Below are 14,766 nucleotides of genomic sequence, written 5' to 3' on the forward strand. Positions count from 1 at the left end.
CTGAACATCTTCAATATAAAGATATTTAAAAACACTTCAGCTTTAATGGCTCATTGTCATATGATGCAATGCAATTACAATTCAGAGTAAAAATACAGGAAAAGCTCAGACATGAGGAGATTAAGGGGGGATATGATCAACATGTATAAATACATCAGTGGTTCATATAGTGAACACGGTGTAGAGTTATTCACCCTGAGGTCATCCCAGAGGACAAAGGAGCACTCTTTACGTCTGGAGGAAAAGAGATTTAATCTCCAAATACGGAAAGGTTTCTTCACAGTGAGAGCTGTGAAAATGTGGAATAGACTCCCTCAAGAGTTGGTTCTGGCCAGCTCAGTGGATTACTTTAAAAAAGGCCTGGATTCTTTCCCAGATACACAGATAACTGGATAATAACATTTATATGTAAAGTTGATCCAGGGAATATTCGATTGCCTTTCAGGGGAACATGAAGGAATTTTTTCCCTGCAGGAGCAAATTGGGTCATGCTTTGCTGGGTTTTTTGCCTTGCTCTGGATCAACTGTGGGTATAGGATTATAACTTTTTTTTGAATGGTTGAAGTGGATGGACTTTTGTCCTTTTTCAGCCAGACTAAATATGTAACTATGTTCCAACTAGTGTGAAGCTCTGTGTTGAAGTCCTGGAAGCTGCATTTTTAGAAGTGGTGCCCTGCATTTTGTAACTAAAATATGTTGTATAAAAAATTGCTAGTTATAGTTTTTTGGCATAGAGACTTTTCCATACACAGGAGTTAAATCAGTGACCACCCAAAAGTTGAAAAGAAGATGCCAAGTTCACAAGTATAGTAGAGATGGGGGCTGAGCACTGAGTAGGGTAAACTCAGAGTTAAGTCTTCATAATGTGAAAGCCTACTATGCATATGTGCACATTATTGCCAAAATGCAGCAAATATAAAATGCATGGCAATATTACCACAATGTCTGTTGCCACATTTATTCCAGGGGAACAAGCCTGAAGCCAGTCATATACACCATTGGTGGTCAACATCTTTTTAGGAACCCAAGCAATCAAATTAAATAAATAACAGTCATTCTGTTCACAACACAAATACCTACAAAGAAACATTATAATACGGTTTTCCTTGTAATATGTTGAAAAGTGTACAGAAATGATTACATGATGCACAAACTGTCTTGTTTAGGAGAAGGGAAGTATGTATTCTATTCCTCTTTGATGTAGAGTTTGATTAATGGTGACAACATAATTTGTTTACACAAAAGATGAAGAATAATTATAAAGGCACTTATAACAAACAGTCCTGGAGGAAATAAAATGGCAAACAGGTACATTCTGCAGTAGCAAACGTAGGTTTGGATTTCCAAATTGAGCATAAATAGAGATTTAATTCCAGGTATGGGCACACCAGGACATGAAGCACACATCTGTCCAGCATTGTCACACTGTTCTTTTCTGAATGCATTATTTGGGATCCCACACTAAAAGTGGGGGTTCCGCTCCAGATTCCTGTGTATTCAAATCTGGTGACTAATGTGAAGGGTGAAGGCTTGGGGAGAGCAGCTCCTGGCTCAATGTGAAGAGGAGCAAGGTCCTGGCTGCTGCAAAGCAACAAAACCCAACAGTCACTATGGTAAAAGCAGCTTCAGCCTGGCTCCATCCACACACATCACCCCACCCAAGGGACTTAAGCTGGCCATACACGTATAGATTTTAATTCGAGAATTTTCGTTTCAAGAATATTCGTTTGATTTTCTAATCGTTAGTGGGGTCAAATCGATGTTCATTTTCAACACCAGTGACAGGAAAATTCGAAGGGGCAGGAAGGAAAACTTTTCTTGATCAAATGAATTTTCGGCCAGTGAATGTGGTTATTATTCAGAGATAATTCATTTTAAAATCGAATGTTAAAAGCAAAAGGCAATTTTCGAACAACATTCATCCATTTATGTTCAAGGAGTTTTTGTATGGCTTTTCTTACGTGTATTCTGGTCCAAAACTCTACATGTGTATGGCCAGCTTAAGTCATGTCCTCCATGACTTCCTGTGGGCAGGGTGAAATGTGTCAGTGGGGTGTGGCCTGGATGGAGCCAGGCTGAGGCTGTTTTTACCATAGTGATAGTTGGGTTCTGTTGGTATACAGAACTCAGTGCTTTTCTCCTCTTTACATTATTTTTGGATGCTCAGCTTTCCCAGGATACCTTAAGAACACTGAATGCATTGACCCTCACCTAGCAGAAGCAGTTGAGGCCTAGGGACCAAGATTTAATGAAACAAATCAAACATGTTATATTATTTAATGTAGATATCTGGGAGAACTGCAAATTTATATGTTTGTTCAGCTCCCTCCAAACATGGAGGGGTCCACTCTCTCATAGTTCCTGGGTTTTCTCAAGACACAGATCTGGAAATACAGACTTCACTTATATAGCACCACCGCTGGTGAAATCAAATATTGCAGCATGGATATAAAATATTGTAAGAACTAATGTACATTAATTGGTGACACTGCAATCCTCCTAGTAGGAGCAACATTAGACTAGAGGCCTGATGTTGGAGGTGGTAGGAGCTCTGTGTCTTTACACTTGGCAGTCCTAATTAGTTAAAGTAATTAAATTTTAAAATGTATTTCAAGGGCTTTACAATTAAAAAAAAAAAAAAAAAAGCTCACAGATACTGTGAAAATTATTGATGTCTTAAATAAAACATTACAAAAATGAGGAATGCATTATAATAAATACAGAATCAAGAAATAAATTTCACTCCAAAATCAGCTATTACAAACGTGTGTCTAGTGAAACTGTTGGTCTTCAGGTGATGGGATATTATGGAAAACGTCTGGACATTGTCTGGTTGCATTGCATCTTTTGAAAAGAGGATCCTATGTGTAGTGACATGCTGCCACAACTTACAAAGGTAAGGCTTAAAGTCCAAGATGGGAGCAGGAGGTTCTGCTGAATGAGAAGATCCTTTGTTGGCATCATTAGAAAATTTCTGCATGAGTGTTTGTGTTGAAGCGAAAAGAACCAGCTTGTAATCTTTGAGCAGTTTATCCAGAAGCTCAATACATTTTCTCATGTTAGACTCTTGTTTGGCAATGCTGTCTCCCCCATTATTCCTGTCTATCCAGTAGAAGGAAGAAAGGCTATCTATGATTAATAGGCACAGTGTGGGATGACTGCAAAACATGTTTTCTAGAGAATATAGGGTAAGAAGCAGCTGAACGCTACTGTTGCAACAGACTAGGAAGAAACGACTCAAACACTCTTTCACCATCTCCTCATTGCTCTGTGCCAATCTGTGTTCAAGAATAGTCACCAGCCGCAGCATATCAAAGTGATAATCTGTGTCAATGTAGGTCACTTCCACCTGTAAACCACCTTCGGATTTAGGCAAGATGCACCGTGCAATTAGATGACAAAACATTTCCGTTTTCCCTGTCCCTTCAGCACCATGAAATTCGATTATATCACCTGTGTATGAAAGGCAAGTGTTGGCTTAATGTTTCTTTGGAAATTATCAGATGGCTGTTTTAAAACATCCTGTAAACCCAAAATAAAAACACTTCTTTATGTCAATGCTTCCAGGCGTCAATGTTCCCACTCTTGAGGTATCACATTTGGTAGCTAAAAGAAAGACTTGATGCACAACTGAACTTTAACCACTTGCTGACTGTACAACTTAGTTATATAGAGGAAGAGCAGCCTCCCTGTGCTGGATCACATACCTATTACCCACCTGGCTGTGCTGAGATGAATCACAGCACATGCCGATCCACCAGGTCCTGGCCAGTGAGTGACTGCCAGCACCCAGTGAACGGCTCTGAGCTTCACCGAACACAGCTTTGAGCTTCACCGAACACAGCTCTGCGAGTGTAAACACAGAGCTGTGTTCAGTGATTGGGGGTGAAAACAACTAGATTCCCAATAAAAGGAGCACACAGTACACACATAAACATTTGTTAGGCACACATTTAACCCCTTAATCGCCCTAGATGTTAACCCCTTCCTGCCTAATGTCCTTAGTACAGTGATAATGCATACTATTAGCCCTGATCACCGTAATAGTCACTGGCAGTTCCCCACAGAGTCAGTTAGTGTCAGATTGCCCTCCGCACTATCACAGTCCAGTTAGACGTTGCTGATTGCTGCTATTGCTAGCATGAAATAACTAAATAAATAAAAAATCCAGTAAAAATATATATGTAGATGCTATAACTTTTACACAAACCAATCAATACTGTACTGAAATGTATTGTAATTGTACTGCCTCCCTTATATTGTAAAGCACTGCGCAAACTGTTGGCGTTATATAAATCCTGTATAATAATAATAATCAATATACACTTATTGGTATTTTTTGTTTTTACTGAAGATGTAGCAGAATACATTTTGGCCAAAATTTATTAAGAGATTTTTTTTTTTTTTATGGGATATGTTTTACAGCAGAAAGTAAAATATATTGTTTTTCTTTCAAAATTCTTGGTCTGTTTTCATTTATATAATAAAAAACCTAGAGGTGATCAAATACCACCAAAAAAAAAGCTCTATTTGTGTGAAAAAAATTAAATAAATGTCATTTGGATACAGCATTGAATTCCTGCACAATTGTCAGTTAAAGAAGCATAGTGCCGCATAGCAAAAAATGGCCTAGTCAGGAAGGGGGGAAAACCTTCCGGAGGGCAAGTGGTTAAATCAGCTTAGTACATTCCAAGTACATAAAAACAACATATTCAAAATATTAGACTCATTGCACATGGGGCTGTCTAGCTCCAGTGCGTCCCTCCTGGTGGTTTTGGGTACCCTCTTTTAGTCCAGCCCCACTGCCTGCAACCTGTCAAAGTCTATAGAAGGATGGAGCTTAATGCTGTACTGAGTGGTACCCGTGTTTAGTGCCCTATAAGTTCCTTTTTTCTCTTCAGAAAGCAGCCACAGCCCGAGCAGAAAAGCCTGTCTCCTGCTAGCATGCTGCAAGGAAAGACCCTTGCTCTTTGTGTGAAAGCAGTAGTTTCTCTGCAGAGGTCTGTCATACCACCTTCTGACTCAGACCTATCAGCAAAGTTCATGCTCCTGATCATTGGAAAGTTCTAGGTCTGACTCAAAAGAGGGAATGTCAGACTTCATTTCCTTAAAGAGTAACTTCACTTTTGTTGAGAAAAAAAAAAAAAAACATGGGTGATCGGTGTACATTGGAAGGATTTTAACAAACTTTGTTGTAGATTCCTGCATTTTGTTATTCTGAAGAAATAGCTGTTTGTCTGTGTTATGTGTGAAGTGAATTAGAATGGGTGTGACTTTAAAACGATCAATCAGCTGCTGCACTTGCATGATTCTAGCAAGGAAAGTGGCAGGTTCTGAATCCTTTTAGATGTAATTTCTCTTTCGGAGTATCTCACAAAATATGACATTTTGTTGCAGGAGATGGCCAAAACCTGACTTGTATCTTAGTGCAAACTTCTGGGAAAAATCAGTAAGTCAATCACACAAGCAGGAAATGATATTTCTGGGGGGTGTCCTGTACACCATCTGTGTACAGAATGCCTCCATTCAGATGAAAATGAATTCTGACATGCCCCCTGCTGAGTCAGATCTAGAGCTCTCAAATCACCAGGAGCTTTGCTGACTGGAGATCCACAGACCTGATTTTGAAGGGTGTGACAGACCTCTACAGAGAGACCACTGCCTCCACACAGATAATAAGTGTTCCTACAGAGAGACCACTGCCTCCACACAGATAATAAGTGTTCCTACAGAGAGACCACTGCCTCCACACAGATAATGTGTTCTTACAGAGACCACTGCCTCCACACAGATAATAAGGGTTCCTACAGAGAGACCACTGCCTCCACACAGATAATAAGTGTTCCTTACTGCAGTATGCTGGCAGGATACAGACTTTTCTACTCAATAAACTTAACTGTAAGATTTTGAGATCTATTTTGTTTTGATTCATCTGGAATAGATTTAGCTCAGTTAAACTGAAATTTTAGTTGGGCTTTAAAAATTTCTAAATGCTGCTTACTAGTACAAGTCACAAAAGTGCATGAAAAAGTACCCATACTTAGGCAATTACATTTTTGGCATGCAATTAATACTCTGCAATATAATGTTCTATGCTTGCTGCTAAATGAGGCTTAAAAGAGAGCTGGCAGCTTTAGTATTGGAAAATATCACAGCTGGAAGATGACTGGTTGCTATGGCCATGTGATGTGAAGACTTTCAGGTCAAGCCCATTATTTTTTTCACTCAAAACAATGAACACAATAGTCTTCAGCATCAATCATTTTGCTAGTTGTGAGTACTTTTATATGACATTATGCTATGGCCCCATACTCCTTTTTATGCACCGTAGGTTTTTCAGCCTTTTCACATCAGAGTACACAAAAGAGACACAGGATCAGTCCCCAGTCCCTCACGACAGCACCTGCTTTGTCTCCTGCTTCCAACAACTTATTATATTTATATTTGTAACAGCTACAAACATATTCTCCCTGGAGAAGAGATGCCTAAGAAGGGATATGATGGCGATATACAAATCTTTAAATAGTGACTCTAACATTTGGAGGAAATTATTTCACCTGAGGCCTCTAAAGAAGACACGTGGCCACACAATGAAGTTGGACAAGAGGTGGTTCAATCTTAACCTGTGTAAGGGATTCTTTACTGTTAGAGCGGTAATGATGTGGAACTTCCTTATGCAGTTGGTGGTGTCAGCAGGGAACGTGGATAAATTAAAATTTTTTTTAGATGTTTCTTAGTGAACACAATATACAGGATATGGAAAATGGAAGTGACATAAATACATACACACTCCGGTTGAACTGGATGACTGGGGTCTTTATTCGACCTTATCAACTATGTAACTATATGCAAGGATAAAAGAGCAACAATAATAACGCATATACAAATATTTACCATGAACTGGACAGTCTATGCTTGCAAAAAGTACTGGCTCAAGTTCTTTAAGTGACGCTCGACCTTCCAGTCTAGCAAGCAGCTAATAAAATAGAAATGAGAACAGTAATTAGTGCAAATAAAATACAGAGATCTATTCTGCTGCATATGATTAAAGGGTGTTTTATAGAAGAAAGTGGGACCTGGCATCTCCAAATTAATGGTCACTAGCAGGCCTTGGCTGGCCTTAGGGCACCTCGGGCATTTTCCCAGTGGGCCGGGGCTGCCTGGGTAGGAGGGGCGGCTGGGCGGCACATAGAGGAACAGATTCGTCCATTACTTTCCTGCTGCCACTAAATGCCTGCTTCTCTTCCTCTCCCTCCTGCAGGCATTCAGTGGTGGCAGGACAGATATGGATGGATCTGTTCCTCTATGTGCCGCCCTGGCCATGCTGCAGGGGGCCCATGTGCACACCTCTATCTCTGCAATCAGGGAGCTCATAGGGAACAACAGGCTTTCTCTGGTTTCTCTCCGGGGTGCAGTGCAGCTTTCTATGCCTGACATGTAGCCTCCTGTGGTTGGCAGAATCAATGGTCTCTCTACCAGCTGGCAGCTTCTCCACTGGCTGACCAAGCTTACTCCATCATCCTATACTGCCCCCTCACACTGTATACTGCCCACTGCTGCCCCCAGTATACAGCCCACTGCTGCCCCCTCCCATATACTGCCTGTAGCAATTGTGCACACAGAGATGGACGCGGTCATCCATTTTGCTCCAGAACTACCAGGGTCACACAGGTCACACTTGTGACTGGGCCCTGGCATTCTGCCACCATAGTGGGCCCAGTTGCAGAACATGTAAAGGGTCCCACATCAGGACCTTAAAGAGGGGCCCCGCAATGACAGTAAAGGGTCCCAGGATCAGTCGAAAGGATCCTGGAGGGAAGGACCCCAGGATCAGAAGTCAGGGGAGACCATCATGGTTTCTTGCACCAGGGTCCTGAAGGTTGTAGTTATGCCTCTGCTCCTAGCCATCTTTTTTCTGCTGCCCACAGGCCCCTGTCCTCTCTCCTGACCCCCTTCCCCCCCTCCTCCCCTACAGTGCTGTCGGGTTCCCCCTCTCCCGCCAGCTGCTGCAGGGAATCTGGGATTCTCAGTCTAAAATGCTTGGGCCTATTTTTTGTCCCAGTCCGGGCCTGGTCACTAGAGTAAGTCTCAGTTCTGTAAATTCACAATGAATAGTACTTCTACAAATTGGGAAATCCAGTATACCACCAACAGTGGGTTCATTACATAGCACCTGCTATGGGGAAATCAAACATTTGGTGAATTCACTGGTTCCTGCAATTTGCAACTACATATAGGATTGATTTACTAAAACTGTAAAGTTCAAAATCTGGTCCAGCTTTGCATAAAAACCAATCAGCTTCCAGATTCGTTTGTCAAAGCTTAACTGAAGAAGCTGAAGTTAGAAGCGGATTGGCTACCATACACAGCTGCACCAGATTTTGCACTCTCCAGTTTTAGTAAATCAGCCCCATAGAGACAAGTTTTGTTACAATAAACTTAACATAATCTGACGTATAATGCGTAGTCTGAAGTTATAGTTTGTGAAAAATTAACATCAAACCATCAGCAGATCCAGCAATAGAGGCAGGTGAAGTTATATGTCACCCTTGGGGTTTCCTCCAAGGGCTCATTCACACTGGTGAAGTCTGTTGAAGGGTATTGAATACACAGGTGTTATCATGCGTAAGATAGCACAATTATTTGAAAGCCTTGCTTAATGCACCACAGCAAAGCTAAAACCACACCTGCTGCATTTTGTTTTTTATTGTGCTTCGCCGCAATGCATGATAGTACATTGCTGAAGGTTGCAGTGTGCTATGTGGAGGTTGTCGGAGTGCAATTCAAAATGAATGGCTGTGCAGTGCACCAGCATAGGCGATGATTTAGTGCAGTGGTGTGAAAGGGTCCTAAAAGTTTGGCCCCACCCCTTCCAAGCCCTTAGCCTTTTTATTGGTTAGAATGTCCTCCCTGATAAAGAAGTACAAGAGTCTTGCAGGTGATGGAGGGAGTGGTGCCCGGTTCAACAAAGTGATTGACTTGCTCCACATTTCTGATTCTATACCTTTTTTATGTGGTTTTAATGTGAGGGGGTTCACAAACTGTTCCATCAAACCATGAAGCAACTGGCTAATTCCCACCCACCCATACCTAAGGTATAGGTATATAGCTCTAATTTTATTTCGGAAAAATAAACTCCTTGTGGCCTCCAGCTCACCCATTTACGTCTCCTGTGGCCTCCCGCTCACCCATTTACGTCTCCTGTGGCCACCCGCTCACCCATTTACGTCTCCTGTGGCCACCCGCTCACCCATTTACGTCTCCTGTGGCCACCCGCTCACCCATTTACGTCTCCTGTGGCCTCCCGCTCACCCATTTACGTCTCCTGTGGCCTCCCGCTCACCCATTTACGTCTCCTGTGGCCTCCCGCTCACCCATTTACGTCTCCTGTGGCCTCCCGCTCACCCATTTACGTCTCCTGTGGCCTACCGCTCACCCATTTACGTCTAATGTGGCCTCCCGCTCACCCATTTACATCTAATGTGGCCTCCCGCTCACCCATTTACGTCTCCTGTGGCCTCCCGCTCACCCATTTACGTCTCCTGCGGCCTCCCGCTCACCCATTTACGTCTCCTGCGGCCTCCCGCTCACCCATTTACGTCTCCTGCGGCCTCCCGCTCACCCATTTACGTCTCCTGCGGCCTCCCGCTCACCCATTTACGTCTCCTGCGGCCTCCCGCTCACCCATTTACGTCTCCTGCGGCCTCCCGCTCACCCATTTACGTCTCCTGCAGCCTCCCGCTCACCCATTTACGCCTCCTGCAGCCTCCCGCTCACCCATTTACGCCTCCTCTGGCCTCCCGCTCACCCATTTACGTCACCTGCGGCCTCCCGCTCACCCATTTACGTCACCTGCGGCCTCCCGCTCACCCATTTACGTCACCTGCGGCCTCCCGCTCACCCATTTACATCACCTGCGGCCTCCCGCTCACCCATTTACGTCACCTGTGGCCTCCCACTCACCCATTTACATCTCCTGTGGCTGCTACTTCCACCAGTCAAAGCAGGCCTAGTAGTGTTTGATGAAAACACATGTCAATACCAACACTACTACAATATGATTTTAAAAAAGCAGACTAGGGTGCTGCTCCTGTTTTGTAAGCGAATTGCAAGAGTGGATCCTTGCAGGATTGAGCGGCCCTCAACTTGACAGGTACCCACTTTCACGTACGCTCTGATTACCTAGGTGATCTGAGTGGAAGTTCTCCCACCCCACACATCACAGGTCCCAGAAGACTGCAGGACCATTCAGATAGCACAGCGGACAGCCACAAGCATTCAAAGCCAGATGCCCACAGTTAAGATGATGGCGCTGGGGACCGGCTCAGGTGAGGACAGCGCTGGATCCTATGCCAGGCAAGTGTGTTTATTAAAAGTCAGCAGCTACAGGATCTGTACAGGATTTTCAGCTGCTGACATTTAATTTTCAAACACTGAAGCTTCTCTTTAACCTGAAATACCCTGAGGGAGATGAATAGAAATAGTCAGTTTGATGGCGGACAGCATGTTGAATCTTTGCTCTCTTGCTGAGCTCCGAGTGTCGGTGATACTCCATACTATTGGGTGTGTTGGATAGTGTCCCCCGCTAGATGCTGTAGTACCTTCCACCAGCACAGGACACAACAGTGACGTGAGGTCCGTGGAAGGAACCACTGCAGCCGGCAGGGGGGAGGACACCCTGGGGTAAGAGTGGCACTTAGAATTCTTCTGCAGGAGGGGAGACTGAGTTTACCACCCAGGGCAGAATTCCTCATCTCCTGCAGGAGAAATACACTGACAGCGCCACCTAGCAGCTGAACTACAGGTCTCTATAATAACACTGAGACAAATATGGAATGTGACAGGTCATGTGACCACTATCAGTGTGGCAGCTCCCTCCTGAGCCATGCCAGTAGTGCAGTGAGCTCTTCAGCCTTCATGAACATACACCTCCACACAACCAGTCCTCCACAGCTATGGGGCCGCCCACTTCAGCCCAGGGGGCGGCGCACAGACACACACGCCACCATAACGCACTGGGGGGGGTGCTATGAGGGGCACAGTACCACTAGAGGGCGCCGCTGCCCCTGCACACCTGAGTCCCCATTCACCTGAACGCCGGACTCCGCTCTGCGCGCTCCCCCGCTCATTGTCAGCGCTAAGCCCTGTAAACGTCAGCAGCCGATATCACTGGCATTACGCCTTGGTCTCGCGAGACCTGGATGCAACCAGTCTCCGATCACGCCTCACTTCCTCGATGTGTGGGCGGGATCTGGTGCCGGAGAGGCGGGGTATACTAATAAGTGAGGTCAGGTCAGGCTGAGAGGGCGGCTCCCAGGCAGTGACAGCAGAGACGTATCGCGCTGTATCACTCCGCGAGGACTCCCTGACGTCAGTATAGTGCAGTCTGACAGGGAGGGCGGGGCTTAACGTTTATACGGCATGATAGACTTTACCTATACCGGGGGGCGGGGCCCAACAGAGTGTTCTAGACTGGAGGGCCTCGCTGGGGGACAAGAGGGGGGGGGACTTTTAGCTGATGAGAGAGTAACAGAGGTGGGCGTGGTTTCCCGCTGTTTGCAGAGCTGCCTGTTAAAGTGTGACTCTACATAAAGTTTTTCTGTAGTAAATTCTAGATGGCGTGTGAAAGGTTTACACTGGGGAATATGTACTGAAACTGGAGCATCAGAATCTGCTGCCGCTGTGCATAGTAACCAATCAGCTTCTAACCTCAGCTTGTTCAATTAACCACTTACCCTCCAGAAGATTTGCCACCCTTCCCGACCAGGCCATTTTTTGCATTATGGCGCTGTGTTACTTTAACAATTGCGCGGTCATGCAACACTACATCCAAATGAAATGTACATCCTTTTTTCCCACAAATAGAGCTTTCTTTTGGTGGTATTTGATCACCTGTGTGCTTTTTATATTTTTTCACTATAAACAAAAAAACAACAATTTCGAAAAAAAACAAATTGTCTTTTTGCTATAAAACATATCCTGTAAAAAAATAAAAAATCAAATTTCGTCATAAATTTAGGCCAATTGTATGTACATCAAATGTATTCTGCTACATGTCTCTGCTAAAAAAAATCCCAATACGTGTAAACTGGTTTCCGTGAAAGTTATAGTGTCTACAATGGTGGTATAGATACTGGAGTATTTTTTTATGCTAGTAATGGCAGCGATCAGCGACTTATAGCGGGACTGCGGTGGGCATTCTGACACTGGAGGGAACTAACTAACTGCCACTGACATCCCAATGACACTAATAGAGTGATCAGTGCTAATAAAAAGCATTACACTGGGCAGGATGGGGTTACCTCCTGGGGCGATCTGTGTGCTGTGTTGTGTTTTACATTATGTGCTGTATGCTGTTTTACTATTTAGACAAGCTGCTTTGTATTGCTCTGCTGTGCAGAGCAATACAAAGCAGCCTGTTTGTGCTGACAGGGGAGTGATCTGTGTTGTTTATACACAGACCTCTCTCCCCGTCACTGTTCCTCGGCGATCGCCGGGTGCCAGTGGGAAATCTCCGTCCGGGACTCGGTGATTGACAGCTGTAGCCGCCAATGGTTGCACAGGTAGGGCGGAATGCATGCGCATGCCCCCCCTACCTGGAAATACAAAATCATTAACAATAACATATAAAACCATTTATAACTCTGCCCCCAATTACATCACCAATCATGTCTCCAAATATCACCCAAACCGTCCTCTCCGCTCCTCCCACGACCTCCTGTTCTCTAGCTCCCTTGTCTCCTCCTCCCATGCTCGTCTCCAGTACTTCTCCAGAGTCTCCCCCATCCCCTGGAACTTTCTTCCCCAATCTATCAGACTATCGCCTACTCTGCCCACTTTTAGGCGATCTCTGAAAACCTATCTCTTCAGGGAAGCCTATCCTGCCCTCTGCTAATAATGGAATCTTCTATTCCTCCTATCAGTCCAACCCTCACAGTTATTACCTTTTGTACTACCAGCCCCTCCCTCTTAGATTGCAAGCTCCAAGGAGCAGGGTCCCCTTCTAACCCTCTTGTACTGAACTGTATTGTTGCTGTATCGTCTCCCTTTATATTGTAAAGCGCTGAGCGAACTGCTGGTGCTATATAAATCCTGTATAATAATAATGTATATATATGTGATTTTGCGCAGCCCTGCCGCCCTGTAGCAGTAGTTCTGCTATACGGCGGATGGGAAGCAGTTGAACTTTGACAATAAAACCTGGAAGCTGATTGGTCTCTATGCAGAGCTGCAGCAGATTTTGCACTCTCCAGTTGTAGTAAATCATCCCCACAGTGTTCTGTTTTTATTACTGTTTGCGTTACTGAGACATCATCTATCACTTAACCCCTTGTTGTCCAGACAATTGTGTCAGTTCTCACCTGTGAAAATCAGCATAATTGTGGCTAGAAAATTTCTTAGCACACCCCAAACATTATATCATTTTCTGAAAGCAGGGGCCCTGGAGAGGAAAATGGTGGTTGTTGCAGTTTTTTATGTTTCACAATATTTCCACAGCCATTTATCAAACACCTTTTCAGGAAAAATACACTTAAATGAATTCTAGTGCAAACAAGCACAACATTATACCCAAAATTTCAGTAAAATATAAAATAATGGGTTGCATTGAATAAATAGATACAAAACATGTCAATTTGTGCGTGTGAAAAACTATGATACCCTGAAATCTGTATAGGTGACGCTTTAAAAGCTTTTACAGGTCATCAGTTTAGAGTTAACAGTAAACTGGGGTCCTAGAATTATTGCTCTCACTCTGATGTTCACGTCAATAACTCATATTTGTGGCGCAATGGATATTTACATCCACTCGCTCGCCCTATGCTTTGTGCTTTATATGGGGTGTGTGCAGGAGAGCGGTGGTGTTTTAATTTTTTTTATTGTATACAATATTTTTTTTTTTTTACCATTTGTTAACCACTTGCGTCAGACGGACATACCCTTTCATCCTCTGATTCAAGTGGACTACAGTCATGTCATTAGTATCTTTTTTTTTTTTCAGGCAGCAATGATCAACAGTATTAAAGCAATTTGAGCCGCCGGATAACTTTTACTTGTGGAGGAAGGTGGTTCCCCCCCGCCTCCTTCCTCCTATTTCCATAGTTCCATCGGTTGACCATAGAGGTGATAGAGGAGCAGAAGTGATGAGCATTTTGTAACTTCCAATTTTCAATTTTGGTTTGTTGTTTACAAGCCACTACTGGCATGTGAAAGCATCTGATCAAACCAATCTTGGTTTGATCAAATACATTTGGGGAAAGATGGGAGACCTGGGGTTTAATACAGCCCAGATCTCTCCATAAAGAAGACCTGTCACAGCCCCTGCCATCACAAAGGATGCTGTTCATCCCTTGTAATAGCAATAAAGATAAAATAGAGAGCGTAAAAAACAAACAAACAAACATATAAATAAATAATTAAAAAAAATCGAAAGCACCCCTGTCCCCTACGCTCATGCTTTTTATTGCAGAAGAGACCTGCATAGTCTCTTCTGCAATAAACTACACCTACCTGCCTGTTCACAGTGATCCCCATTTTGGAGAGGTGGGGAGACCCCTGTTTCACTCCCCATATCCCTCTTTATGTGTAAATCACCCTGTGCCTGTTAGGGGTACAGGGTGATCTGTCCTAATATTTGTCTCAGACTGTGTAGACATGTTTAAGAGATAGGTGGGGTGGGGGTTATTGATTGTTTAATATTATGTGGCTGCATTCCATTGTTCTATTGTTTGTCTGGCTTGGGAGCAAACTATTATGGGATGTATGTGT

The 14,766-nt window shown here is 43.8% G+C and overlaps 1 protein-coding gene across 1 annotated transcript; it reads right to left on the reverse strand.

The window, feature by feature from the left end:
* Positions 1-20: 20 nt before the first annotated feature.
* On the reverse strand, positions 21-11,238 carry XRCC2 (X-ray repair cross complementing 2). Its single transcript, XM_089692083.1, has 3 exons — positions 11,091-11,238; positions 6,895-6,976; positions 21-3,453 (listed from the first exon to the last, which is right to left on the reverse strand). The coding sequence occupies exons 1-3, from the start codon at positions 11,127-11,129 to the stop codon at positions 2,726-2,728; spliced, it is 849 nt and encodes a 282-aa protein (XP_089548209.1). The 5' UTR covers positions 11,130-11,238; the 3' UTR covers positions 21-2,725.
* Between the last annotated feature and the right edge of the window lie 3,528 nt (positions 11,239-14,766).

Source organism: Staurois parvus, unplaced genomic scaffold, assembly GCF_062004578.1.
Source record: "Staurois parvus isolate SC_StPar_1 unplaced genomic scaffold, SC_StPar_1.0 ptg000005l, whole genome shotgun sequence".
NCBI classification, from domain to species: Eukaryota; Metazoa; Chordata; class Amphibia; order Anura; family Ranidae; genus Staurois; species Staurois parvus.